Source organism: Ctenopharyngodon idella, chromosome 6, assembly GCF_019924925.1.
Source record: "Ctenopharyngodon idella isolate HZGC_01 chromosome 6, HZGC01, whole genome shotgun sequence".
NCBI lineage: Eukaryota > Metazoa > Chordata > Actinopteri > Cypriniformes > Xenocyprididae > Ctenopharyngodon > Ctenopharyngodon idella.
The window spans coordinates 4432544-4458265 of NC_067225.1; the positions used below are offsets into that span (position 1 = coordinate 4432544).

Here is a 25722-nt window from a genome sequence, read left to right on the forward strand (position 1 = left end):
GTCAAGACCAGTGAATGATTTTTCTTTGTCCTTTGTTGTTTAACATTAAAAACACAGACAGCAGCAGAAATATTAGGCTGCTGTCACTTTAAGACCTAATTCATGGATTCAATACACTGACACATTTTTCTCTACTGTTCACGGTCACTTAAGCCATAAACGACTATGTTTACTAGGATACTCGCCAAGGCGGGCATTTTTTCCTTTTTTGTTAATTTGTCAGTTCAAGCGCAAGACGACGTGAAAGAGAGCTCAATTTAGTGTTTGTGTGCTGTCTGAGATGCAGCTTTCTGGGCGCCTGCTTCGGATTTGCGCGTATAGAAAGCTTTCCATGTAGTGCGTGAGTAACAAATTGAGTTCCATTTTGTGTCTTCTTGCGCTTGAATATTAAAATTGCCAAGGCTTAAACTCTTGTGCCGTTGCAGCGCTGGCCTGTCAACTGTCATTGCGTTGTTAGAATTTATAAAAATATTACCGACTGTTAATTTTAGGCCCTGTTAAGTGTTTTTTTCCCTGTGCTATAAAAAATTGTCAGTAATTACAAACAGCTGGTAAATTCACTGGTCAGCTGCAGACTGTCACTCAACTTGGCTGTGAAATGTAGGCCAACTTTTGATTCTGTCCAGCAGGGGCCCTGAAAGCAAACAAAGCCGGTACCAATAAAAACAGCTCTGATATCACAAGAAAATGTCCAAAAAAAAAAAAAAAAATCAGTCACCACAAACACCAAAGGAAAGAAAGCACATGCATCCAAATATTTTCAAAATGTTTATTTCTCTTTTGGCTACATTCTCTACAATCGCAGCAGCACTTTAGAGACAGATCACCATATGTTGAGCTGAAAACTGCTTCTGGGGTTGAAAGAGTATTTAGAGAGTGGAAACAACAAAAGCTGAGATTCTTCCCCTGAAAACAGACTCTGGAAGCTTTGACAGTTTGTTCGCGGTCCGGTTCACGTCATTCGGAGATGCTGACCTGACTCAGGCTCCGGGATCAGCGAGGGTTGCTAAGCAACATGACAGCACTGGGTCTGGGCATAAAGGGGTTAAACGATCAAGGGTGGGGTCCGGCCCACACACGCATACGTACGTCAGACCCTCAGTCTCACAACACACCTCATTCAGTTTTTTTTTTTTTCATGCTTTTCCTGGTAAATCAAATTTATATTTGGTCTGATTCTTAATCTGAATAAATCATAGAACTAAAAGCAACATCAGGTAGCAGCAAGGTGATGCTGCATCAGACAACAAAAGCAACAAACAAACCTGCAAACAAAATATGAAAACCTGCTCAGGGTTGGATTCATTAATATATACGCATATGTCGTTTGAGAGTTTCTATAGGAGGTCTACTGAAATGACTTTTTACAGCGTCTCCTCCTACATGCAGGATTCTCAGGTGAATCTCACCAAACTGGTCAATAACATGTCCAGGTCATTTTCCACCCCAAAATCTAAATAAATAAATATGACTTAAAAGAATCCTATTTCATCATTTTGACAAAATTTATGCCAATTAAATGTATGAAAAAGACATTGTATGCATACATCATATATATATATATATATATATATATATATATATATATATATATATATATATATATATATATTATATACACACACACACACATCATCTGATTATATATATATATATATATATATAAACTCTTTATAACAGTAAAACTCAAGATCATAATAGTGTCTCAATCTTTATTTGTAAATCTGTGCCAAAATCTGTCCAAATGGTCCTGAAACAGCCTTAATTTCCTTAATCTAAAAGTTCTTTTTCGCTTGGTTTTGGGGTGAAATATGACCTGGACATTCTTTGTGAGATCCATCCATCCACATTTTGCAAATATTGCGCCCATTTAAACAAACTGACAATGTTCATACATGTTACTTTAAAGTGAAACAGACAGTATTTTGTAACACACACACACACACACACACGCACACACATCTTGCAATCTGTGGCCAACATACATGTATGTTATGAACAGCCAACATATAACGCTGTGGCGTAAAACATCCATTCACAGGTGCACGCGCACAAAAATTCTTACAGACACATTTGTCACATTAAAACACTCGTTCATCTATTTCCACTCACACTACAATTAATTGCCTCTAAATTTCACACTTACACAAAACAAAACACCCCTTTACTGAGGCGTAGCTCAGGGAGGATATCAACAATAAGCTAAAACGTTAGCGCAACCCTCCCAAATCTACTCCACAAAATGCCTTGGGTAAAAACAAATGTCAATTTTCAAATGGTTCTAGCTCTGACTGACATCTGGATCCACACAGGAAATGACATCGGCCATTCCTGCCCCAATATCAATGGCAGTCACTGTGGCCGGTGTGGGCGTGTCCTACAGCCTGTCAGCTGATATATAGCTCCTCCCCCTTCCTGTCCACCCCGAGGTGTTGAAGGGAGGGAAATCACCATCAGAACCATCAATCATGATCGATCAGCCATTGAGATCAGTAGGAGATTATTCCTGAAGAGGCAGGGCTTGCGGGAGTGGCCTGCAAGTTCCCTGACGAATTGGACCGCCTCATGTGAGGAAGAAGGTACGAGTCACTGCCCAGCTGGTGGACGTCAAAGCGGTCCTCCTTCCTGTAAGCCAGACAGCGGCGGATAAACGCCTGCGGAGGACAAGAAAAAACTCAGACTGTTGTTTCCACACATGCATTTACATATAAACTCACAATACTGACCTTGGCCTCATTGCTAGCCACAGGTTTGGCAGGAAACTGCACCTCAGTGGCTTTCAGGATGGTGTTCTCTTGAAGGATGTCTTGCTGGGACTGATTATGGCCAAACGGCTACAAAACGACAAAAGATTCACTGCAGCTTCATCCTAAAACGCATCAATGGCCGTGTGGCTACAGTTTTAAGTGACCCACACAGCAGTTTCTAAACATTGAGCCTTACCTTTCGTCCATACAGGCACTGGAAGAAGATGACGCCCACTGACCACACATCTACTTTATTAGAGATCTTTGGAGGCTCTTTACCAACAACAAAACACTCTGGTGGCAAATACCTAAAAATTAGAACATGTGGTTGTGTTATACATTTAAAATAATAGCCAGAAAAATCTATTTTTTTTTTAAATTAAAGTGTTTTAAAAGAGTGTTTTATATCATATTTGATACATCAGACTTTTATGGCTTATATAGTGAGAATATGGAGCTCATACTCATGGAGTTGTACTTCAGTTGTATTCAGAGACTCAAAATGTGCAATTTGGTGCAGATGCTGTTTATATGGCCAAAAAAGTAAGATAAAATGATGGCTTGTAATGTAAATCAAAGACGAATGCATATAAAAATCAGTCGTCACTCTATATCTCCCAATATTATGCCTTGGTAAGATGATATTTAAATGCTAAGTCTTATGATCAAAGCCCTGTAGCTTTAATTTTGAGGAGCAAAATGTATAATGCAATGCAATACAATGATGATTAAGAGATGGATCATGTGGATGGATCATATCTGATGCATATGTGTTAACATGATTTTTCTGAAAAAACCAATAAGAGAAATTTAAGAATTTAGGAATTTATCAATGACCATGTCACTCTAAAAATGACAACTAAAAAAGCTATGACAAAAAAAACAACTGGCCCGTTCCTCACACAAATTTATGCTGCTATTTAGTCCTTTTTGGAGCTTCAGAGCAGTTTAAATATTCTTAAAAATCCACAATACAAATGTGTTTGGGTGAACACTGAAGTAATGTGCACTAGAAAGCGCTGTTTTTAGCTGGGGACACTGACCAGTAAGTTCCAGCTCCCTGTGATGTCAGGTCCATCCCGTCCACTCCGTAGCTGTCGTCATCCATGATTTTAGACAGGCCAAAGTCTGTGATCTTTATCTCCCCACATGCTGTTCCATCCACCAACAGGATATTTCCTGAGCAACCAAAAAACAAACAAAAAAAAACATACTTCCTATACAGTCTACATAACAAATAACAAATCAACCATCCTTAAGAGAAGCATTTTTTGCACCAATTCTCCATTCACATCATGTGCTACATGAATTGCTCTTGTCTCTGAAGAGTTCACATGTGTGAATGAAAGCGGACATGGGCTGCTTCCAAAAGCTTAGTCAGTGACTTGTTTGGTCAACAGTTGGACAAAAATGTACATTTACACACAAATTGACCACCAACTGCAACTTTCATGCGCCATCTTTATTTTTTAGCTCAATGGTCATGGAATGAATGCACAGGATTGTAGGATATTAAAGGCAGTGAAGGATACACCTATGCTTCCTTCAAAAATCAGATCAGATGAAGGTATCTCAGGAGACAGGATGTGACGTGATTATTGGATTCGGATGCCTTGTTGTCTTTGTACCACCGTATGCTGCCTATGGAGGCAGCGTTTTTCAGCTTTCGGACACAGCCATGCTCTGTAGTAGAGGTCTGCGCGGGATGGATTTTTCAATCCCGCTCTCGCCAAAAATGTGTTATATTTTATCCTGCTCCCGTTTTGTCCCGTTCCCGCCCACAAAAGCCCATAGAAAGAGGTCTACGCAGACCTTTCAGTCCCGATCCAGTTAGATTCTATCTCGTTCCGGTGTCTATAGACTATTTTTCCCACTTTCCAGACACAAACGACGCTTCAGATCTCCAGTGACAGACTTGTGAGTGCTGTTATTATTTGATAATTATATTTTGTCATTTCTTTCTCCTGCTTCCCACCAGTGTAAATTTTGACAGCAAATTATGACTAAAACAACTAAATCAAAGTCTTTTGACTAAAATGCCATTTAGTTTTAGTCATATTTTATTCATCTGAATTGTTTTAGTTTTAGTCTAGTTTTAGTCAACTAAATCATAAGATTTTAGTCGACTAAATCTACAGTAGATTTAGTTGACTAAAATCTAATGGGTTTAGTTAATAATCTAAAATTTCAAAACTCATGATATACTCCCGGAGAAAATCTATTAACCTGTTAATATGCATGTTTGGACATGCAAAACAGACAGATTTAACTGCTGTGACTATGACATGTCTTCATCTTAAAATGAAATAAAACCACTTCTCATATAGAAACAGCAACATGGTCTTGGTTTTAATTAATGATATATGTATTCTTTATAACAACTTGCAAGCAGACATATTTATTTGTATAAATTATAGAGTAATCCTTATTAAAGCTAATAAAGTTGTTCAATCAAAGAGCATTGAGTGATTTTCTCCTTTTCTTTTGATGTTTGATTAACATTAATGACAGACAGCAGACGGTTTATTAGACTGCTGTCACTTTAAGGCCGAATGCATGGATCCAATACACTGATATTCTCCCAACCTGTTTACGTTCACTTCAAGACATAACGGACTGGGTTTACGTGAATACTCGCCAAAACAGACATTTTGACAATTTTGTGTGTATGTCCATTCAAGCGTGGAAAGACGTGAAAGAGCTTAATTCAATACTCGTGCGCTGACGTCTGAGAGGCGGCTTTCTGTGTGCGCACAGAAAACTGGACTGAATTGAGCTCTCTTTCGCGTCCTCACATTTTTTCAGATTTACCCATATGCCAACTCTTCTCTTTCTTCCAGACATTTACATTTTTAAACGTTTTATGAGACATTCAGCAAGTGTACACCAACTTATGTCCTGCTGGGTAGATCAGCACGTTACAATTCAAATGTGCGCATCTACCACGCAGGACATCATTCTGACTGGATCTATTCCCAAATCGTCCCTGCCTAACATTTTCATCTCGTTTTTATTCGTTGATGAAAATGTCAATAGATTTTCATCATAGTTTTTGTCATTCAAAACTGGTTTTTATTTAGTTATCGACTAGTTTTCGTCAGTGAAATAATGTTGTTGACGAAAATTATTCATCAGCGAAATTAACACTGCTTCCCGCGCACATATCAGTATCTTCCCTTTTGCATCTTCATTCAGCAATTCAAAATTTGGCCCGCACACACAAATTAACATACATAATTCTGTGATACAGTAGTTATTGTGCGTGTTGCGTTCACCTGGTTTTAGGTCATAATGGATGATGGGCGGTTTGATCTCATTGAGGTATCGGAGGGCGTTGACTATCTGCATGACGATTGAGCGAGCCTCTTTCTCAGACATCAGCTTGTGTTGCTTCAGATAGAAATCGAGATCATTCCCCTCACAGAACTCGAGAACAGTGCAGAATCTAGAACAAAAACACATCAAGTGAACATTTGTAAAGTTGCAAAAACTAGATCAAGTAAAATGCACAAAACAGACTATCTGGAAAATACATCAGCCAGATGCTTATGCGCCTTGAAATATTACATCTGCCCTATGAAAGGGGAGGGCTTCAGCTTCCCAATTTAAGATGGTACTATATGGCTGCCCAACTGACTTCAGCACTAAACTATTTCTGTACAACAACACCTGTTTGGGTAGATATTGAACAAAACTCCATTCCAGATATACCATTAAAATGTACCTATACTCTTCAGATACTAAGTCATTGAAGAAGAACACAAAAAACCCTTTCCTTAAAAATACTGTTTCATTCTGGCATGCTGCACATAAGCATATTGGTGATATGCCGAGATTATCCCAATTTACTCCTATTTGGTGTAATGAACAATTTACACCTCATAATAAAGATGGAGGATTTAAGATACAAAATATAAGAGGCATTCAGGAAATTAGGGATTTATATGAATATGGAGTTCTACTTTCTTTTGATCAACTATGCCAGAAATGTGCAATTCCCAAAAAGCATTTTTTTTTTAAAAAGTATTTACAGTATGTTTTTTTTTTTTTTTTTTTTTTTTAAGTGTAAATTGAATACGTGTATGTGAAAGGATGTATGCTTGTGTACTTGTTCTGGTGTTCCATAGGCTATTTTGTTACTATATTCCTAGTTGATGTGTGGTTATAAAATAAGAAAAGGACAATAAACATATTGGCGAAAAAAAAAAAAAAAAAGTCAGGCGCTTACGTGTCAGTGTCCAGAGAAAAGTAGTCATAAAGTTTGACTATTCTGGGATGGTCCAGTTGCTTGTGGATTCTGTATTCTCTACAGGCATGTCTGGAGTGGACAAAACAAATGAGCATGAAAAACTTGGGAGAGAGAGAGGGAAAAAAAAAAGGTGGGCAACATACTTGTGGTAGTTCTCTTTCTTCTCTTCTCTCCAGTTCTTGTTGAGCTGGTGGATCTTCACAGCAGCATATCGCTGCTCAAACAGGTCAAATGCCTTCACACAACAACATAAAACATGTTTAATTAGGAAATGAGAACCAATTTTTCACAACACATATAAACTAGGGTTAATAGTTGGTCTATGCAGTCTGTGAATATTTTCTAGTGACTTGTTGTTTCATGCCACAGCTATAACCATATGTTACTATATACTATAAAACAGACATATTATTTTTGAAAATCTGTGTCTTTTATGATATTGCTGTTTGCATTAACCATGCAAAGCTGTGTGTAGTTTTACAATGGTTCAAGCCTATCAGTTATTCCCTTAAATACACATTTCTGGTATTACTGGGAATGATTCACATAATATGAATGCTATTATAAAGAAAACAGTATCATGATCTAATAATTTTTGATAAAATCAAGTCCTGTTCAGGACCTGTTACAATTAGTAAAGTAAAATGGGTTGTGAAAATGGTCTGTTGTACACTAAAGATTTTTTACTGTTTCTGAAATAAGTCTCTTAAGGTTACATTTATTTTAATAAAAAAATAAAATAAAAGCAGTACTACTGTGAAATATTATTACAATTTAAAATAACTCTTTTCTATGTGAATATATTGTAAAATTGAATTTATTCCTGTGATCAAAGCTGGATTTTCAGCATCATTACTCCAGTCTTCAGGGTCACATGATCCTTCAGAAATCATTCTAATATGTTAATTTGCTGCACAAGAAACATTTCTGATTATTATCAATGTTGAAAATAGTTGTGCTGCTTCATATTTTTGTGGAAACCATGATACATTTTTTTCAGGATTCTTTGATGAATAGAAAGTTCAAGAGAACAGCATTTATTTGAAACAGAAATCTGCCATTGAATCAATTTAATGTATCCTTGCTGAATAAAGCTGAATAAAAGTATTACTTTTTTCCAAAAAAAACATTTACTGACCACAAACTTTTGATCAGTAATATATATATATGCATTAAACAAGTACACAAAGCACAAAGAACACAAACTGTATCGAACTGTGTGGGTGCATCTAATAATAAAAAAACTAAATAACCTTATAAACTTCACTGAAACCTCCTCTTCCCAGCAAGTGTAACAGAAGATACCTTTCATTAAGGGTTGGATGGTCTTTAAACCTGAAACACACACAAATACATCAGGCATATTCACAACTTTCTACCAACTAAAAAAATATTCTGAGATGGATTAAAAGTGTGATTATTTCTTTTCAGAAGCACATTTTGGGTCAAACAGCAATTGTTTCAAAGAAAACTAAAAGAGGAAAAAAACGGGAATAAAATATAGTTTAAAAAATTAGAGTTTTTAATTAGAGCAATTAGAGTTTTCTAATGAACTCCCTTTTAACAATTTCCCAGGGTAACCATAGTTTTTTTTTTTTTTTTTTTTTTTTTTTAAGTTATTTACATGTCTGCCATCTGTCTTTAAACTGCAATCTGAAACTGCACATGAAAATGTTGACCCAGACTTTTTAATTCAGCAGAGTAGCACACTCTCAAAAGTTGATCACTGATTCTTATGTACAGCCGACAGAAAAAATACATGTAATAACTGACAATGGCACAGTTACTGATGCAGTGTTCCATTTACATATATGTAGGCACTGCATTTTATCTGCAAACTCTGCAGTGTTTCTCTGCTCTTTCCATACTCATATTTAAAATCTCCAAAAAAACAATACTTAAGAAGTGGGCGGAACTTACTGAGAACTGTCCTCATTGTTGATTCTTTTAAGTTCTCGAATGTGCAGATTCCTCACGCGCTCCAACCGTTCTAGCTCTGCCTGGATCTCTGCCTCCTCCTGAACACACACACACACACACACACACTTGAGCACATACTAACATACTCATGTATGAATGGTAGATTCCACTGAAAGGACAAAAAGACTGCTTGAAGCAGCATTTTTGCATGACTGCTTTTGCATGAAGCACTAATACTACACCTCACTGCTTTTTAACCATCTTAGGCCCCGTTTACACTTGGTATTGAGATGCGTTTTGGTCGATCAGATCACAAGTTGACGAGGGAAACACATACCTGTTTACACCTGGTGTTTTGTTCACTTTCAACCACTTCAGTCCTGATTTCTATGAGGGGAGGGTCTATGGGCGGGTAAATGTATTTTTTTTTAGTTTTTTCAGATCTTTCGATCTAATGGACAAAATAAGCTCGTGCAAATTACATATGAACGCGACCGGAGATGATGGAAAAACACACAGAGAGCATCAGCTTTCATTTCTGCTCTGACAGCCGCAAGACTGTCCGAACGCAGTGAGTGTGTGTTAGAAATCAGGAATGATGAGAGATCACTGTGCTTTGGTATGTTTTTCGTCTTCAAACCAAACTTGGGTCTTCAGCCGACAAAGTTTAAATCCCATCTGGCTAGCACGCATCTCATAATGTTTACACGTTATTCAGTAGGCGGAGAGTAGACGGTACTTTTGTGGCTGTTTGAACACATTCGACCACATGAGCGGTTCCACTACAAAAGCAATCTGGTCAAATGCGTTTTTGACTACCTCTGGAAGTGGTCGAAAGTGAACAAGCTCAAAACGCATCTTAATAGCAGGTATAAACAGGGCCTTACTCTGAAGCACACGAGAGTGTGTGTGTGTGTATTGTGTTTATATAGAGACTAACCTTTTTGAGATGACCCAGTCTCAGTTTGAAGATTTCTTCCTGCTCATGATACTCTGCCACTGTCAATCTGTATATTCAATACAAAAGCATTTCAATAATAGAACCATTTTGAAGACAATATTGCAGAAAACATTTTACTTTTTTTTTTCTTATTTAAATCACAGGCTTTTCTGCTTCTATAAATCATACATGCTTCTATAATGATCTTATAATGATGAATTGTACAGCCCTGATGTACAACAATCTTAATTATCTCATTTTAATAACATTAGAAGTCAATGGGAAGTCTCTATTTAGAAGGCAAGAAAGACACACACATGTTTGTGCATGTGTGTGTTAATATCTCACAGTGTAGGCAGGCTGGGTTTGAGGAAGGGGTCATTGTCAGCTCCATTGACGGCTTTGGTCTTTCTCTGTTTGGACTCATTGGGGGTCGGGCTCTGGGAGGAGGGTGTGCTGGGAGGTTTGCGCTTTGCTAGAAGTTTCCGCTGCCTCTCAATCTCTTCCCTCTGCTGGTTTATCCACTCCTGCTGCCTATTAAAACAGTAATAGAAAAATATTAAAAACCCCAATAAAAAAATAATAACTTATGCAAATGCAGGACAGAAAGGGCTCACCCTATTTTATTATTTACAATGGCAGATACTTTAATCCAAAGTAATGTACAATGCATTAACACAAATGTTTGTACAAAAGTGTAACATCTAATTCATTAAATTCCACCAGTATCCCATCTGGATTTCATTTATAGAACTATTTACAGACTAATTATAATGTCAAATTCTGTAAATTAGGTTTAGGGATGAGGTCAGTGCATTAACTTTATGCTTCATGTCACATTTTGTCTAGTCTCAGCCTCAGACGTCACGCCCACAGACTGTTGGCTGAACATCTGACGCATAAAGCCCCGTTCACACCCCCAACGACACAGTGACAAAGCGTCATGATCACATTCATTTCAACTGAGAGCTGGTGATTTCTGGCGACAGGATGTAGGAATGTCCAGTGATAACTTTTTGCTTTTTAACTTTATGCAAATAAAGAGCGACAACCAATAGGAGTGAAGTAGGTGGAGTGCATGTTACCCGTCACTACATCCTGTTGTAGAGTGTCGGTGGCAAGATGGAGAAGTTCAATTTAGCAGTAAGCAACTTCCCTATAATTTATGATAGGTCTCCGTGTACATACGGTGATACTCGCCATGTGGAGTCCGAGCCTGAATGGTTTCGTGAACTGGCGACATGCTGCGAAAGGTCGCTGGCAGTGTGAACGCAGCTTAAGGCACATAAAATGGGAAAGTGATTGGTTGAATTCTAGAGGATGACCGGGAGACTTGTGTGTTGTGTTCTTTAATGGTCTACCAGGAAACAAAGTCATTGTGATGCCAAACCACCTCAGGATCAGCTGGATTTTCAAAAGTATGTGAAGTTCACAGCATAGACTCTTTAAAAAGAGTCCAAGAGTTTTACACGTTGTTAATGTAGGGACATTGACTTTACATTTTCAAGCCCCTAAACATAATGCTGAACAAAACTAACTGTAAATGGCTGCTTTTCATGTCAGTCAGACGATGTCTGGGCAGTCCTTGGCCAATGAAAGCTGCTATGGAGTCTAGACATATTCTGCCGTCAGTCTGAAGGTCTGGCTACGCGAGACTACATTGAGTCAAACTTTATAGCAGCACACTGGCATCCTGGTCACGTACTGAATGATGACGGTACATTTCAGTCCCAGACAAAACCACACAACTTTAGTCTTTGTCTGTGGGCGACTCTTACTTGACTAGGTTCTGGAAGGCATATCCGTCCGTCCACTGTTCCGAGTAGGATGCTCCATGCCGGACTGTGGTGAAGTGCCCCAGACGCAGCCGGTCCTGCATGCTCTTTTCACGGCAGGACTGCTTCTCTTGAGTGCTCTAGGAAGACGAGAACACTCAAGAGTCACTCAACTACCCCTGACACATGGGAAATAAGCAGCTGTGAGCATATCAAACAGCTCACCTTCTCAATGAGGAGTTTTTTACTCATCGTAGTGCATTTGTTCAGACGCTCCTTGAAACGTTCCAGCAGCTTCTGTTGCTCATCTATCTGTCTGCGGAGGTCACAGTTTGCCTGGGGAAAAAAGTATCAAAACCACTCAATTTCTGAACTCAAATGGCACTGTGATTTCAACATATAAAAAAAAAAAAAACACTCAAGGACAGGATGCTCGTCTGTTTGTTACTCACCCTGAGTAGATCATCTATTCTGCCCTCTTTCTTCTCAAGGTCAAGATTCTTATTGCTCTCAAGTGCAGCCAGTTTCAACAGTGTCAAATCAGTCTGAGAACAGAGAAGGAAAAATAGTTAAATGTTTAGAGAACGCAAATAACAGCAGAGACTGTGAGAGAATATTCTATCCATGTCAGCATGTGTTGAGTCCAAGTAAACTGTGCATCATACAGTGTAAGCAAGCTTGTTTTACAGCATCAGAGCATGTAGTACACGCATATAACTGCATCAGAGTATGTAATATGTAGAGTATGTGCAGTGCAGGTTTAATAATGTAAGTGTGTGCAGTGCATCATGAAAAAAGGTGTTTAGTGTCAGAGCAGTGCACGTTTAACAGCATCAGCGTATGCAGTGCTTATTTAACAAGTGTCAGTGTGCAGCGAATGTTTTGTCACTGTGCATTTTTAAAGGGTTAGTTCACCCAAAAATGTAAATTATTTCATTAATTACTCGCCCTCATGTCGTTCCACACCCATAAGACCTTCGTTCATCTTCGGAACACAAATTAAGATATTTTTGATAAAATCCGATGGCTCAGTGAGGCCTGCATTGACAGCAAGTTAATTTACACTTTCAAATGCCCAGAAAGGTACTAAAGATATATTTAAAACAGTTCATATGACTACAGTGGTTCAACATTAATGTTAATAAGTGACAAGAATACTTTTTGTGCTCCAAAAAAAACAAAATAATGACTTTATTCAACAATATCTAGTGATGGGCGATTTCAAAACACTGTTTCATGAAGCTTCGAAGCTTTACGAATCTTTTGTTTTGAATTGGTGATTCGGAACGTGTATCAAACTGCCAAAGTCACATGAACCACTGACATTTCGAAACGCTTATGACGTAACGAAGCCTCGTTTACTGAAATCACGTGACTGTCATTTTGAGATTGTTTGATACACGCTCTGAACCACTGATTCGAAACAAAAGATTCGTAAAGCTTCGAAGCGTCATGAAACAGTGTTTTGAAATCGCCCATCACTAGATATTGTTGAAAAAAGCTGTTATTGTGTTTTTTTGGCACACAAAAAGTTTTCTCGTCGCTTCATAACATTAAGGTTGAACTACTGTAGTCACATGAACTGCTTTAAATATGTCTTTAGTAGCTTTCTGGGCATTGAAAGTCTAAATTAACTTGCTGTCAATGCAGACCTCACTGAGCCAACGGATTTTATAAAAAAATATCTTAATTTGTGTTCCAAAGATGAACAAAGGTCTTATGGGTGTGGAGCGACATGAGGGTGAGTAATTAAAGACAGAATTTTCATTTTTGGGTGAACTAACCCTTTAAGCACAGTGTGAGAGTGAGCTTATTTAACAGTACCAGAGTGCATGCACACATGACAAAGAACCTTGGACCACTTAACAGCATCAGCGTATGCAGTACTTATTTAAGGGTCAGTGTACAGTGTATGTTTCAGAGTGTCAAGTGCAATCGTGCAGTGCATGTCAGATTGTGCAGTGCACGTTTCGCAGTATCAGTGTGCACTGCACGTTTATCAGTGTCTCAAAGTGCAACTGAGTGCAGTACACACATATAAGCTGCAAGTTTAACAGAATCAGAGAGAGCAGAACATATTTAATAGGGCGCGAGCAATGGTGCTGAAAGTTTTAGCATCGATATCGCAATACAGATAGATTTACCTGAAAAACATAAGCACTGCTTATTTCATTTGTATCTTTGTTTTACTGTATTTAACTATGCTTGTAATTTGTTTCTTATTTTTTATGCAGGTGCACTACCCTACAAAATTACCCCAATCATCCTAGAATTCTTTACAAATAGAGCTATTCAAATCATCTGGTGAAATTGTTTTCATATAGCAATATATATCGCAGAAAAACAAAACATCGCAATGTCATTTTTTTCCCCAATATCGCAATGTCATTTTTTTTCCAATATTTTTTCCAAGTATTACCTGGACACTCCTGCTGCTAAGCTGTTTTGGATTCATCATGTGATCCATGAAACACAGGCTGGTGGGTGAGGAGCTGTTCTGTCTGACCTGAAGAGTAAAAAACAGCAACATTAATAAAAGTAAGCATCACTGGCTCCTTGCTGATGTTTAAACATCAAACATCAGCACTTACGATAGCCCCGGGTGCAGAGTGAGAGTTCTGTGGTGAGCGCAGGACCGGAGGAAGACCCCTGACTGGACTTGATCCGTTTCCTCCCTGGAACTTCAGGAAGGAGATATGCCGTGTTTTTTAACAGCACCACACAAATAACAAGGATGTGGCGTCATCACAATGTTACTAGTGATGAGCTCAAGCAATTTCACAACTCTACAAAACATCTACTAAAGCGAGCGGCCATTACAAGATGAAAAAGCAACAGTACTCTGACTAAAAGCTCTCTGACACCTGACTGACATTTAATACAGAGCTGACTAAATGCAGAGTCATCCATACAAATCTTTACTCACATCAAAATAATCGCTGATCTTGGGCCCTCGGCCGGAAGACTTTCCTGAGGGGTAAAAAAAAACAAAACAAAAAAAAAAACATGGTCAGTAGATACAATCACTACTCTGTGAGTGCACTGCATTATTTCCATGCTAAAAATTAATGCTGTATTTCCCAACAAACATGAAGCACATGACTCTGATCCTGGACGTTTCCAAAATGCCAGGTCTGTTAACTGAAAAACGTAGTTGTCAAACAAACTATCATGTCTCATTAAGAAACACTTCATTCATACGCACAGGAAGTTAAGGTTACCTTGACTGCTCTCTGATTGGTTATCAACCTTCCTCTTTCTTCCCCTGGATGACTCGGAGTGCTTCTTCTCTGGAGTCTTGGGAAAACAGGAAAAAGCATTACTATTTTATTCAATCAATTCTTACGTTCACTAAATCAATACAATCAATATTAATGCTTTAGGTAAGTTCCATCTGAAGCTGAATTCAGGCCTCAAAGGAGTCGTTAAAAGTTCACCAATGAGGCTTCCAGACAGCCATTGTGCATTTGTACGAATTCCAAACGTCATTTACCATGTCATTTCGAACCCATTTGATTTTTATCATTATCCTGCTTTTATCAATTTAATGAAAGTGAATATGAACAGGTGCTGTCAAGCTCCTAAATGACAAAAAAAAAAAAAAAAGCTATATAGTACTAAAAGTGGTTCTTTGGCACGTAATCATACGGGGGAACCACTTTAAGTGCTGTATAGCACCAAATCTTGGTGCTTCAGTGGTTCCTCAGCGGTTCTTCACCAGTTCTTTGGGATGACTGAGGTGCTACATAGCACCGCTACTGTATAAAGAACCTGTTAAGCCCCTGTATGGTTCTTCAGCGGTTCTTCAGTGGTTCTTTGGGGTGGTTAAGGTGCTATATAGCACCACTGCCATACAAAGAACCTGTTAAGCCCCTTTAAAGGTTCTTATAGAGCCAAAGAACCACTGTTGGTGCTGTTTATCACCATTTTTGTTGAAGAAATAAAATGAGACATGGCACCTCTTATGGGTTCTACATACCATTTGACAAAGGTGCTGTAGAACACCTTTAAAGATATGGTGCTACATAGCACCAAATGTGGTTCCCCTATGATTACGAGCCAAGAACCACTTTTAGTGCTATATAGCAAATTTTTTTTTTAAAGAGTGTAAGAGTTTTGCACCTAGAAGATAAGGAATAAAATGCATGCAATAGCACTGCAGGAGAAAGAGACTCAAATATAAAGTTGTTATTCCCTGAAAATCTCTCCACAGCAGCTTTCAAATTATGGCATGTCAAGACTGACATCTTAGACATACTGCTTGAGTCCTATGGACCAGTTTTATGATGCTTATTTGTCCCCATTAACTTCTATTTTATTAACAAAGCATAGAGTGATAATTGTCAAACTCACTGAATATGCAGGCGATCCTCCTTTCTTTATGTCAGAGTTCTTTATGGGAATGAAAAAAGCACATTTTAAACATGGACAAACTATTGAAACAGATCTGTTCTTTGAGTATACATGTCCATAATGTTCACCTCTGACTCCTTGTCACTAGATGACCCCAGGCTGCCAAAACTGTGACTGGAACATTCGTTATTGTTTAAACCCTAAAAACAGATCAAAATAATACAAAGCAGGTTTAGGACAGGTTATGACCATGACAGAGAGCGTGTGGCATTACAGATCAAATATTTATAAAATATTCACACTGATTTCACACTGGTGCAGCAAAATTAAAGGGATCCTATTATGCTTTTTTACATGTTCAACTTTCTTTAGTATGTGATTTTGCTTTTTGAGCATGAAAAAAGGTCTGCAAAGTTAGAAAGCATAAAATCTCTCCAAAGGGAGTTATTCTCTATATCAGTACGGATTGTTTCTGAACCCTGAAACACCTCAATTATAGCCTTGAGTTTCTTCACGTTTGAGTTTCTTCACGTCACAATATTCCTCATTTAAATAATTCCTGCGCAAGGTATACGCAAATAAAGGGTCCGCTGCTGTAGTAGTGTTGAAACTCGTGGCATTTTCTTAAACACACTCGAAGTAGTTGACCAATCACAACACAATGGTCCAGCCGACCAATTAGAGCACATTGCACTTTTCGGAAGGAGGGGTTTCATAAAGAGAGGAGCTAAACAGAGCATTACTGACAGGGGAACTGGGAAGAGAGGTACTAAGACTGTCAAATATGGGAAAAAATTCATTTTTGCATGAAAACCATTCTAATAGAACCCAAGAACAAAATCAAGACTTTGAAAAAAGACATAATAGGTCCCCTTTAAGCAACATTATGATTATAGTGTCATTACAATAGTTTAGTCTTGGGTTCTTGCAAGTATGCAAGTGTTTTAATAGAGTTGTATGTTAATGGTTTTAATAGAGTCTTTGATTTTAACTTCTGCAGCTAAAACTGTGTTAGACTTGGTAAGTTCAGTTAACTTCATAGTAAATCGATTCATTTTCAGATTCAGTGATTCAGAATCAAGTCCATGGATGGGATGTTTCATTTATTTACAAAAAAAAACATTTGTAGGTAATATACTTTATATGTAGGTACATTTTGCTTTTAATTACTATCTATTGTTGAATTGACACACATAAAATGAGTGGATTCTTATTTGTGTTCATTTAGTGAAATACTAAAATGAAATTAATGTGAAAAACATTTCAAATAACTATACTTTTTTATACATTCAACATTTTTAGTTAGTTGAATGATGCTTTTCCATTTTAAAGAAAACAAAATAACCCATTTTGCCATTTCATAGAAAATAAACATATCAATAATAAACCTAAATTATATTAAAATTAATTAAATATAAATAATAATTATAATTACATGAGCATGCACATTTGTGTGTTTGCATGCGTGTGCATTACTTTAGGTCCGCCACTCGCGCTCCCTGTGCTTCCTCCCGTGTTTCCACTAACTGCCCCGATGAAACGTGCCTCCAAGAGCTCCTGCCGACGTGGATCCAGAGAATGCAGTTCATCCATTCCTACAAACACAGACAAACATGTCAATCTCAACACGTTCACACACAGGTACACAGGCTTCAGGGTCAGGAGGGGTGTGATCATGGTGACACATCTTCCCGGAATCTTACAAGACCATCAAGTCATTGTTTTCTGATCCTATGCCACCCTAAAGTACATACAAATTACTGGTTTAAAGGCACACCAAGAACTTATACTTACAAAAAGGTTTCTCCTTATGTACACTCACATGAGACATACATGTGTATTTATATTAGCCATCCTAGGTGTATATGACTTTCTACTTTCTGATGAACATAATCGCAGAAATAATAAATATCCTAACGCATCCGAGCTTTATAATGGCAGTGATAGGGATCAATGAGTATGAGCTGAAGAAAGTGCTTCCATCCACATCCATCCATCATAAATATGTACCTCACATGGCTCCGGGGGGTTAATAAAGGCCTTCTGAAGCGAAGCGATGCGTTTGTGTAAAAAAATATCCATATTTAAACAAGTTATGAGGTAAAATATGTAGCTTCCGCCAGACCACCTTCCGTATTGAAGTTACGAAGAAAGTGTAAACTGGCATCACGCCAGTTACATTTTTTCCGTAAGTTGAATAGAGAAGGTGTAGGACGTAGTGTAAGCTTTGTGAACTGCAAGAGTTTTACACTTTCTGTGTACGCTGAATACAGAAGGCGGCTCGTGCGGAAGATATTTTACTTCATAACTTGTTAAATATGGATTTTTTCTTTTTAACAAACGCTTCAATTCAGAAGGCTTTTGCTAACCCCCCGGAGCCATATGGAGCACCTATTTACGATGGATGGATGTGGATGTGGATGGAAGCACTTTCTTCAGCTTATACTCACTGATCCCTATCACTGCCATTATAAAGCTCGGGTGAGCCAGGATATTTATTAATATTTCTGCGATTATGTTCATCAAAAAGAAGAAAGTCATATACACCTAGGATGGCTTGAGGGTGAGTAAAGCTTGGGCTAATTTTCATTTCAAAGTGAACTAATCCTTTAATATGTCTCAAAATTGCTCGACAATGACAAGATGAGGATGTCTACAGTAAAGGCCCTGGCATTGAGCATCGGCAAGCCCAGTTTTTGCTGCACTAGGTGGACCCCATCTGGGTTTTTTTGGCCAATTGAGCATGTTGAATTAGCATCCATTGGCGTCGTCAGTGAGAGAGATCACTCTGATTGGCTGTTCAGTGTAGCAAGAAAAAAAGCAAAAGTGATGAAAGCGACCAAAGTTGTCAAGACGGCACAGAGAGAAGGCTGTTAATTTTACGTCATCTTACGTCATATTTTCATAACAACATGAGCCGCCTAGAATGAAGAAAGTGATCAGCATAATTGATTTTTAAAAACGGTAAGCAAGCGCTGCTTTGTTTACTGTTTGTATATCTGCAGTTCTAGTTTCGATTTGTCTTTTTGAATGACGAATATAGACTATTGATACCTGCTGATATAGATGGTTATGTCCTTTCACACAGGCATAGAACATGCATGTTATTTGACAGTCACCTGTAGTTTTTGCAGTGTGTTCAAGTGCAGCTTTTTGGCGGAGGCGCAGCCGACACGAGGAGACAACACAGTCAGCTTTAGTTGCCGCTAGTTATTTGACGCCGGCTTGGTGTGTCACAGCCTTAAAAAGTCCATCTTCTTTCACATCTTACTATGCTCAAGCTTCTTAAAACCAAATATTTGTTTTATCTGCTCTTTAAGCCAGTTTCATTTTTCATGGCAAACTTCAGCACAGCTTCTTCCTGCGGGAGTCAGAATGACAAACAGGAAGTATTATGAGAAGTTTTCTACTCATTATCAGCTGATGCCACTGACAGCTTAGCTCCATCTTTCTATTTTCGTCTCAGAAAATAATGACGACACAATCTACCATTTTACAGAAAAAAAAAATTAATGAAATGTAAATAAATAAATACAATGAGTATTTCTACATGCCACTGTGACCTCAATATTACACATTACATCTGGTGATATAGACTACCATACATACACCACCGTACAAAGGTTTGGGGTCAGGAAGATTCAAACAAATTAATACTTTTATTCAGCATGGACGCATTAAAGTGACAAAAGACTTAATAATGTTTAATTATATTGTATTTGCTTCTTTTTTTTCTCATATTTTTAATAACAAATGAGATAAAATAACACAAAATAACTATATCGTGATGTGTATCGTTATGGTAAGGACATCAATGTGTCGTCACGAGCCGCAGGGTTTAATTTGGATTTGTCTGTGCGTGTTTTTTTGATTCTTATAGATGGAGTTACCATTGACAAGCATTATACGACTGACAGACCGCAACGGTTGGAGTTAAAAATCATCATTTGTGTTCTACTGAAGAAACAAAATCACCTACATCTTGAATGCCCTGGGGGTAAGCAGATAAACATAAAATTTTCATTTTTGGGTGAACTATCCCTTTAATAAGAATTTGGTCATATCACCCACCCCTATACTGGACCTGTTTTTTTCAATGAATAACCATTTAAATTTGAGTCTGTTCCTCTCACAAAGCTATTGTATGACTTCATAAGACCTATTATTGTGCATTAGTTTTTTTTTTGCCATTTTGGGAGCTCAACAGTCCACATGAATTGTTGAATTTGGGGAGGGGGAACTGTATTAAAGATTTTCAATCATTTGCAACTGTGTTCTACAGAAAAATTACAGCATACAGGTTTGGAATGACATGAGGGTGAGCAAATAATGAAAGAATTACATGTTTGGGTGAACTATTCCTTAGTTTAACATGTTTGACATGATCTTGCACCAGAAGCCTGATGACAGAATTCATCATTTTTGCAGCAGCCAAATGGCCCCGTTTCTTCAGCACATGAGAATACAGTATCAGCAGCCGATAAGAACAACCAGCTACGACATGAATCATCATTATAAATCCAGTCTAAAAGAATCATTTGGTCTTCAAACCCCATTACAGTGACTAGACGAAACAGCCCAGGTTCACTTGCATTCTCTAGCCATAATCAACGGTGCACTGGATGCGTCTGACACCACTGCCATGATAAGACTCGTGCCAGAAAGAGCTACAAGCCAAAGAGATCCCAAGATGGTGGAAGGGTGGAAAATTATGAAGGTCAACAGGGCAAGAAGAGCACAGTTGCCCAGATAAAGAACACAGATGACAAATCAAAATACTAGGAATGAGTAAACACAAACCTAAGGCCACGTCTGGTTTGGCAAAGAACCCAAGTAGTGCTTGGCTACACAAGACACCTCACTGACACAAGCTCCAAACATGCAGAAGGTGGAGAGGAAATGAGTACAAGCAAATGACCAGAAAACAAACAAACCACATCCTAGTTTGTGCAACAATTCACAGGTGATTGAATTCAGAGCCATCAAGATATCATGAAATATAACATAATAATCCACCTTCTTATGGATAATTATTAAAAAAACATGGTAACACTTTACATCAAGGTTTCATTTGTTAACATTAGTTAACTACACTAATTAACATGAACAATCAATGAGAAATATTTCTAAAGCATTAACTAAACTGTTGTATTTTTAATACCTAACTTTAGATTATACTGTTATATTGTGATTATAAGATTGTAGGCAATCGATAAAATCGATAATGAAATGAATGAAAATCATTGACAACGAATGTAATTATCGATTAGTCGTGTCTACCCACCATGCACGGAAAACTTCCGCCAGTCACGTCAATTACAGCACTGAATAATAACACATTTCTATGGACAAAATGCATCTAATATAGTGGAGGAAACAGAGTGAGCTGCTGCGGGAAAGATACATGATCCAAGCTGCCCAAAACATGAGAATTCTTTATTTTAAGCTTCAAGCTAATGTATTAGTATTTTAATGTTTAACATGGCTTGACCTGTCAGGTGCTTCGACAGATGCGTGTGCTGTTTAATGTGTGATGTTTCCTCAGCGCAAAACTTTCATTTTATGGTTATATCCTTATCTGTAAGTGTTACAAATTCACACGAGTATTTCCATTTTGCATGAAGGCTCGTCCTGACAGTCCTTACTGAATGAGCGCCGGCGCGAGCATGCGCGTCCAACAGACAGGACGCTTTAGAGAGGGAGACAATTAGGCTAATATTCAACACAAAAATATTAATTTTGGTGAAATATCTGTTGTTGGACGCTAAATTTAGTTTTAAAAGTCAACGTGTAATTCAAATATTTTATGAGAGTGGTAAACTGTAAAGATAACTGCGTGTATTGAATATAAATAAATGTAGCCTAAGACGTTTCTTACATTTACAGGATAAAGAAATGACAGTAACAGGTTACTGTGTCGAGAGTTTTTCTTTATCATCTTGATTATTATTATTATCTTAATTTAAACTGTCATTTTGCTTTATAGCTCTTTTGCATATAGCACAGATATAGATAAATTCACTATATAAGTTTTCATAGCACACAGTTGGCACTTTTGTTTGAAGGACAGCATTGGGCAGGATGTAAAATAGTGTGTTTTGGCAATAAAAAAAGAAAATTGGGCTTTTTATCAGATTAATCGTTTAATCGAAGAAATAATCAACCAACTAATCGATTATCAAAATAATAGTTGCAGCCCTATAAGATTGTATTATATTTCCCGTGGCTATGTTTAACTTGAGAATTTGTGTCAGTCATTCATTCAAGTGAAGAAGTATTTAAAATAAATGGATGAAACACCAACAATCTGTTTTACATGCTCAAAAATCAATTCCTGGGGCAAATCTTAATTCCATTTGTATCAGATGGTAATAAATAGCATTGTACTTCAATATACACTACTGCTTAAAAGTTTGGGGTCGTAAGATTTTGTGTTTTTGAAAAGTCTCATTTGCTCACCACAGCTGCATTTATTTAATCAAAAATAACAGTAATACTGTGAAATATTACAATTCAAAATAGGTTTTCTATTGTAATATACTGTTAAAAAAAAAGGGAAAAAAAAAAAAAAAAAAAAGTGTAATTTATTCCTGTGATCAAAGCCGAATTTTCAGCATTACTCCAGTCTTCAGTGTCACATGATTCCTCAGAAATCATATGCTGATTTGCTGCTAAACAAACATTTCTGATTATTATCAATGTTGAAAACAGTGCTGCGTCATATTTTTGTTCAACCAGTGATACATTTTTTCAGGATTCTTTGATGAATATAAAGTTAAAAAATCTTTTTAACATTATACAGTATAGATATCCATAAAACATGATACTATCATGGTACTATGTCCATAATAAATACCAATACCAAATACCAATACTTTTTGGTTTGACAAGCAGGTAAAAGACATTTTACCTGCAAAACATTTTTAAAAAATAAAGGCAGAGCATGCCATTACATGGCTGAGAACTTATTCTTGGACATGAGAATCTGAGTAATGCATTAACACACATATGATATTACACTCATCAGTGCACATACGCATGTTTACAGCACATATTAACACAGACCAGCCTGAGTCTCTGGGGCACAGGAAACATCCGGTGCAACACTTCATTAAGTTCTTCAAAAACACATCAAAAACAAAATTTTGCAAAACAAAGGAAACCATTTAACCTGAAAAAAGCACTTGAATTTAAAGGGATAGTTCTGTCATCATTTACTCACCCTCATGTTGTTCCAAACCCTTAAGACTTTTGTTCATCTTCGGAACACAAATGAAGATCTTTTTAATAAAATCTGAGCGATTTCTGTCCCTCCATAAACAGCTACTCAACTACCACCTTAATGCTTCAAAAGGTTCATAAAGCGATCGTAAAACTAATCCATATGAATTGAGCAGTTAAGTCTAAATTTTCTGAAGAGACTCGATCACATTATATCATGAGCACTGAACAGATTGAATTTAGTCTTTTATTCACATATAAACATTGATCAGAGAACATAAACAGAAGCTCAACCGTACGTGCTTTGATGAGTGAGAACAAACCTCATTGGCTCTTGCGGAAGCTCAAATGTGCTGCGTAACACAGGAGAATGAACCTCATTGGTTCTCGCACATCAAGCAAACATGCTTGAGCTTCTGTTTACCATAACAGATGTGCGAGCTGATGAATGTTTATATGTGAATAAAAGCCTAAATTAAATATCTTCATCATATAAAGCGATCGAGTCTCTTCAGAAAATTTGGACTAAACCACTCAATTCATATGGATTAGTTTTACAATCTCTTTATGAACTTTTTGAAGCGTCAAAGTGGTAGTTGCATAGGCTGTCAATGGAGGGACAGAAATAACTCAGATTTCATTACAAATACCTTCATTTGTGTTCTGCAAATGATTGAAAGACTCATGTGTTTGGAACAATAGGAGGGTGAGTAAATGATGACAGAATTTCCATTTTTGGGTGAACTATCACTTTAAATCAGATGTGTATCATACAGACTTTTGCTTACAGGTTCAAAGCCATCCAGATGATTTCAGGGACAAAACTACAAGTAAAGCTGCAATAACAGAAAAAAACTACAATGGCCATAAAGATGCAACAGCTCTCTGAGCATGCATATTGTTTTGAGCATCATACAAATTCATGTTTAGCAGATGTGTCCAAAATCTCACCTACCTAGAAGGCATTTCAGAGGCATTGCACACAAATAAACACTCACACATAACTAATGTGTATCACATACTAGATGCGCCTCAAAACCTAGTCTGTTGCCTACCTAGACAGCATTTTGAGCCACTGCATGACATGCACTGAGTGCTAGACAAATAAATCAATATTTTCAACCATAAAAACACAAAATCATGTTTATTGTAATAAAATCCAGTGTGTTCTTTATATGTGCATTTCTTCATTCTCAAACACTAAACATCAACGTACGTTGATACTGAACTTCTTACCTTATATAACATTTTAGAGTCATTGCATACACAAGTGCTAGAAATAATACACCCAAGCATACAAACATCAACTTTATCATATACGGGCTGCGTCTCAAAAGCTAGTAGACAGCAGTTTGGGCCATTGCATGACATGCACGAATGACACATACCGTCAACCTTAAAAATGTCTAATGTTTGTCAGGTAACGTTACTGGCTGCGACTGTCTACCTACCTAGACAGCATTTATGAGCCATTGCATGACATGCACACAGTGCTAGGTAAAAACAGCAACTCGTGTTTATCGGATACTGACAGCGTCCTAAAAGCCAGCGAGTTTTGACCTACCTAAATTTTCAATGCATGGGTGATAAACATTCTCTTGTTTATCAGGTACAGGCTGTGTCATTTGTGAGCCATTGCATTACATACATAAAAGATAAACATATAACTCTAAACCTCATAAACATCAACTCATATTAATCAGACTGGCTGTGTCTCAAAACCTAGCAACCTGCCTAGTGCCTACCTAGACACAAAGACAGAATTTAGACATCATAAAAAAGCACAACAAATACGCACCTATGATGCCCAAAAATGCAGTCTAGTAAGACATCTCGCTAGGTTTTGAGACACGGCCAGTGGCTGAGTCCCCTAATAGATGACCATGGGCATCCTCACATGAAATTAACCGTGCAATCAACAAACAAAGCGACATAATTCCATCGCAAACGGTTTAAAACACAGCAGCTCATCTTTAGGAATCGATGCTTGTTATAAAAACACAAGAGAGTCACAGTCAGCAGACGAGAGATCAGCGGCCTCCGACACGACCGCTTCGATATAAGGCCAGATTTACTCAAAATCACACGTCAATCTAACACAATCCCGACCGATTCTACATGAACAAACTTTAAATTCACATTCACACCGGTTTTACCTTCTTTATACCTCCGCGGAGCGCAGATATCGAGCGGAGAAACTGAGCCCGGGGTCGGAGATCCAGTCGAGAACTGAGAGCAAGATGGCGCTCCGTCCAAACTTCCACTGCTGTTGCTGTTACTTTGGACACTCATGAAGACACTTTCCCCCGCGAAGAGACGCCCGAGCGCATCGCACACATGATCTCTGTCAAATCACACCTGTGTGTGTCTAATGCATCATGCAGAAACACTGATAATCAATGCAACACTGCTCATGTTTTCAGCTCCGCACTGCGCACTGAGATCCTCACTGGCTCACTCTCAGTGTGTGTGTGTGTGTGTGTGTGTGTGTGTAGCCGATGCGTGACGCCAGTTGCA

General features: G+C 37.7%; 1 protein-coding gene across 2 annotated transcripts; it reads right to left on the minus strand.

The window, feature by feature from the left end:
• Window positions 1-755: 755 nt before the first annotated feature.
• On the minus strand, window positions 756-25695 carry tlk1b (tousled-like kinase 1b). Of its 2 annotated transcripts, none has more exons than XM_051897028.1 (22): window positions 25362-25695; window positions 17461-17579; window positions 16113-16184; window positions 15985-16023; window positions 14853-14928; window positions 14558-14601; window positions 14223-14306; window positions 14051-14137; window positions 12084-12176; window positions 11857-11967; window positions 11635-11771; window positions 10205-10390; window positions 9857-9923; window positions 8917-9014; window positions 8250-8331; window positions 7140-7231; window positions 6976-7065; window positions 6023-6192; window positions 3791-3926; window positions 2944-3055; window positions 2727-2834; window positions 756-2654 (listed from the first exon to the last, which is right to left on the minus strand). In XM_051897028.1, the coding sequence occupies exons 1-22, from the start codon at window positions 25495-25497 to the stop codon at window positions 2490-2492; spliced, it is 2304 nt and encodes a 767-aa protein (XP_051752988.1). In that variant the 5' UTR covers window positions 25498-25695; the 3' UTR covers window positions 756-2489. The 2 variants fall into 2 exon arrangements, with proteins under 2 accessions (XP_051752988.1, XP_051752987.1); XM_051897027.1 differs by having other exon boundaries at window positions 14223-14312; window positions 25362-25694.
• Between the last annotated feature and the right edge of the window lie 27 nt (window positions 25696-25722).

What these genes read in the sequence shown, in the direction of transcription:
- tlk1b (XM_051897027.1), bottom strand. Translation starts at nt 25,497, where the DNA reads ATGAGTGTCCAAAGTAACAGCAACAGCAGTGGAAGTTTGGACGGAGCG. An exon ending in AACAATGAGGACAGTTCTCA is followed by an intron (nt 8,332 to 8,916) that starts GTAAGTTCCGCC and finishes TGTGTGTTTCAG; the next exon opens with GTTTAAAGACCATCCAACCC. An exon ending in AAGAAAGAGAACTACCACAA is followed by an intron (nt 7,066 to 7,139) that starts GTATGTTGCCCA and finishes TGTCCACTCCAG; the next exon opens with ACATGCCTGTAGAGAATACA.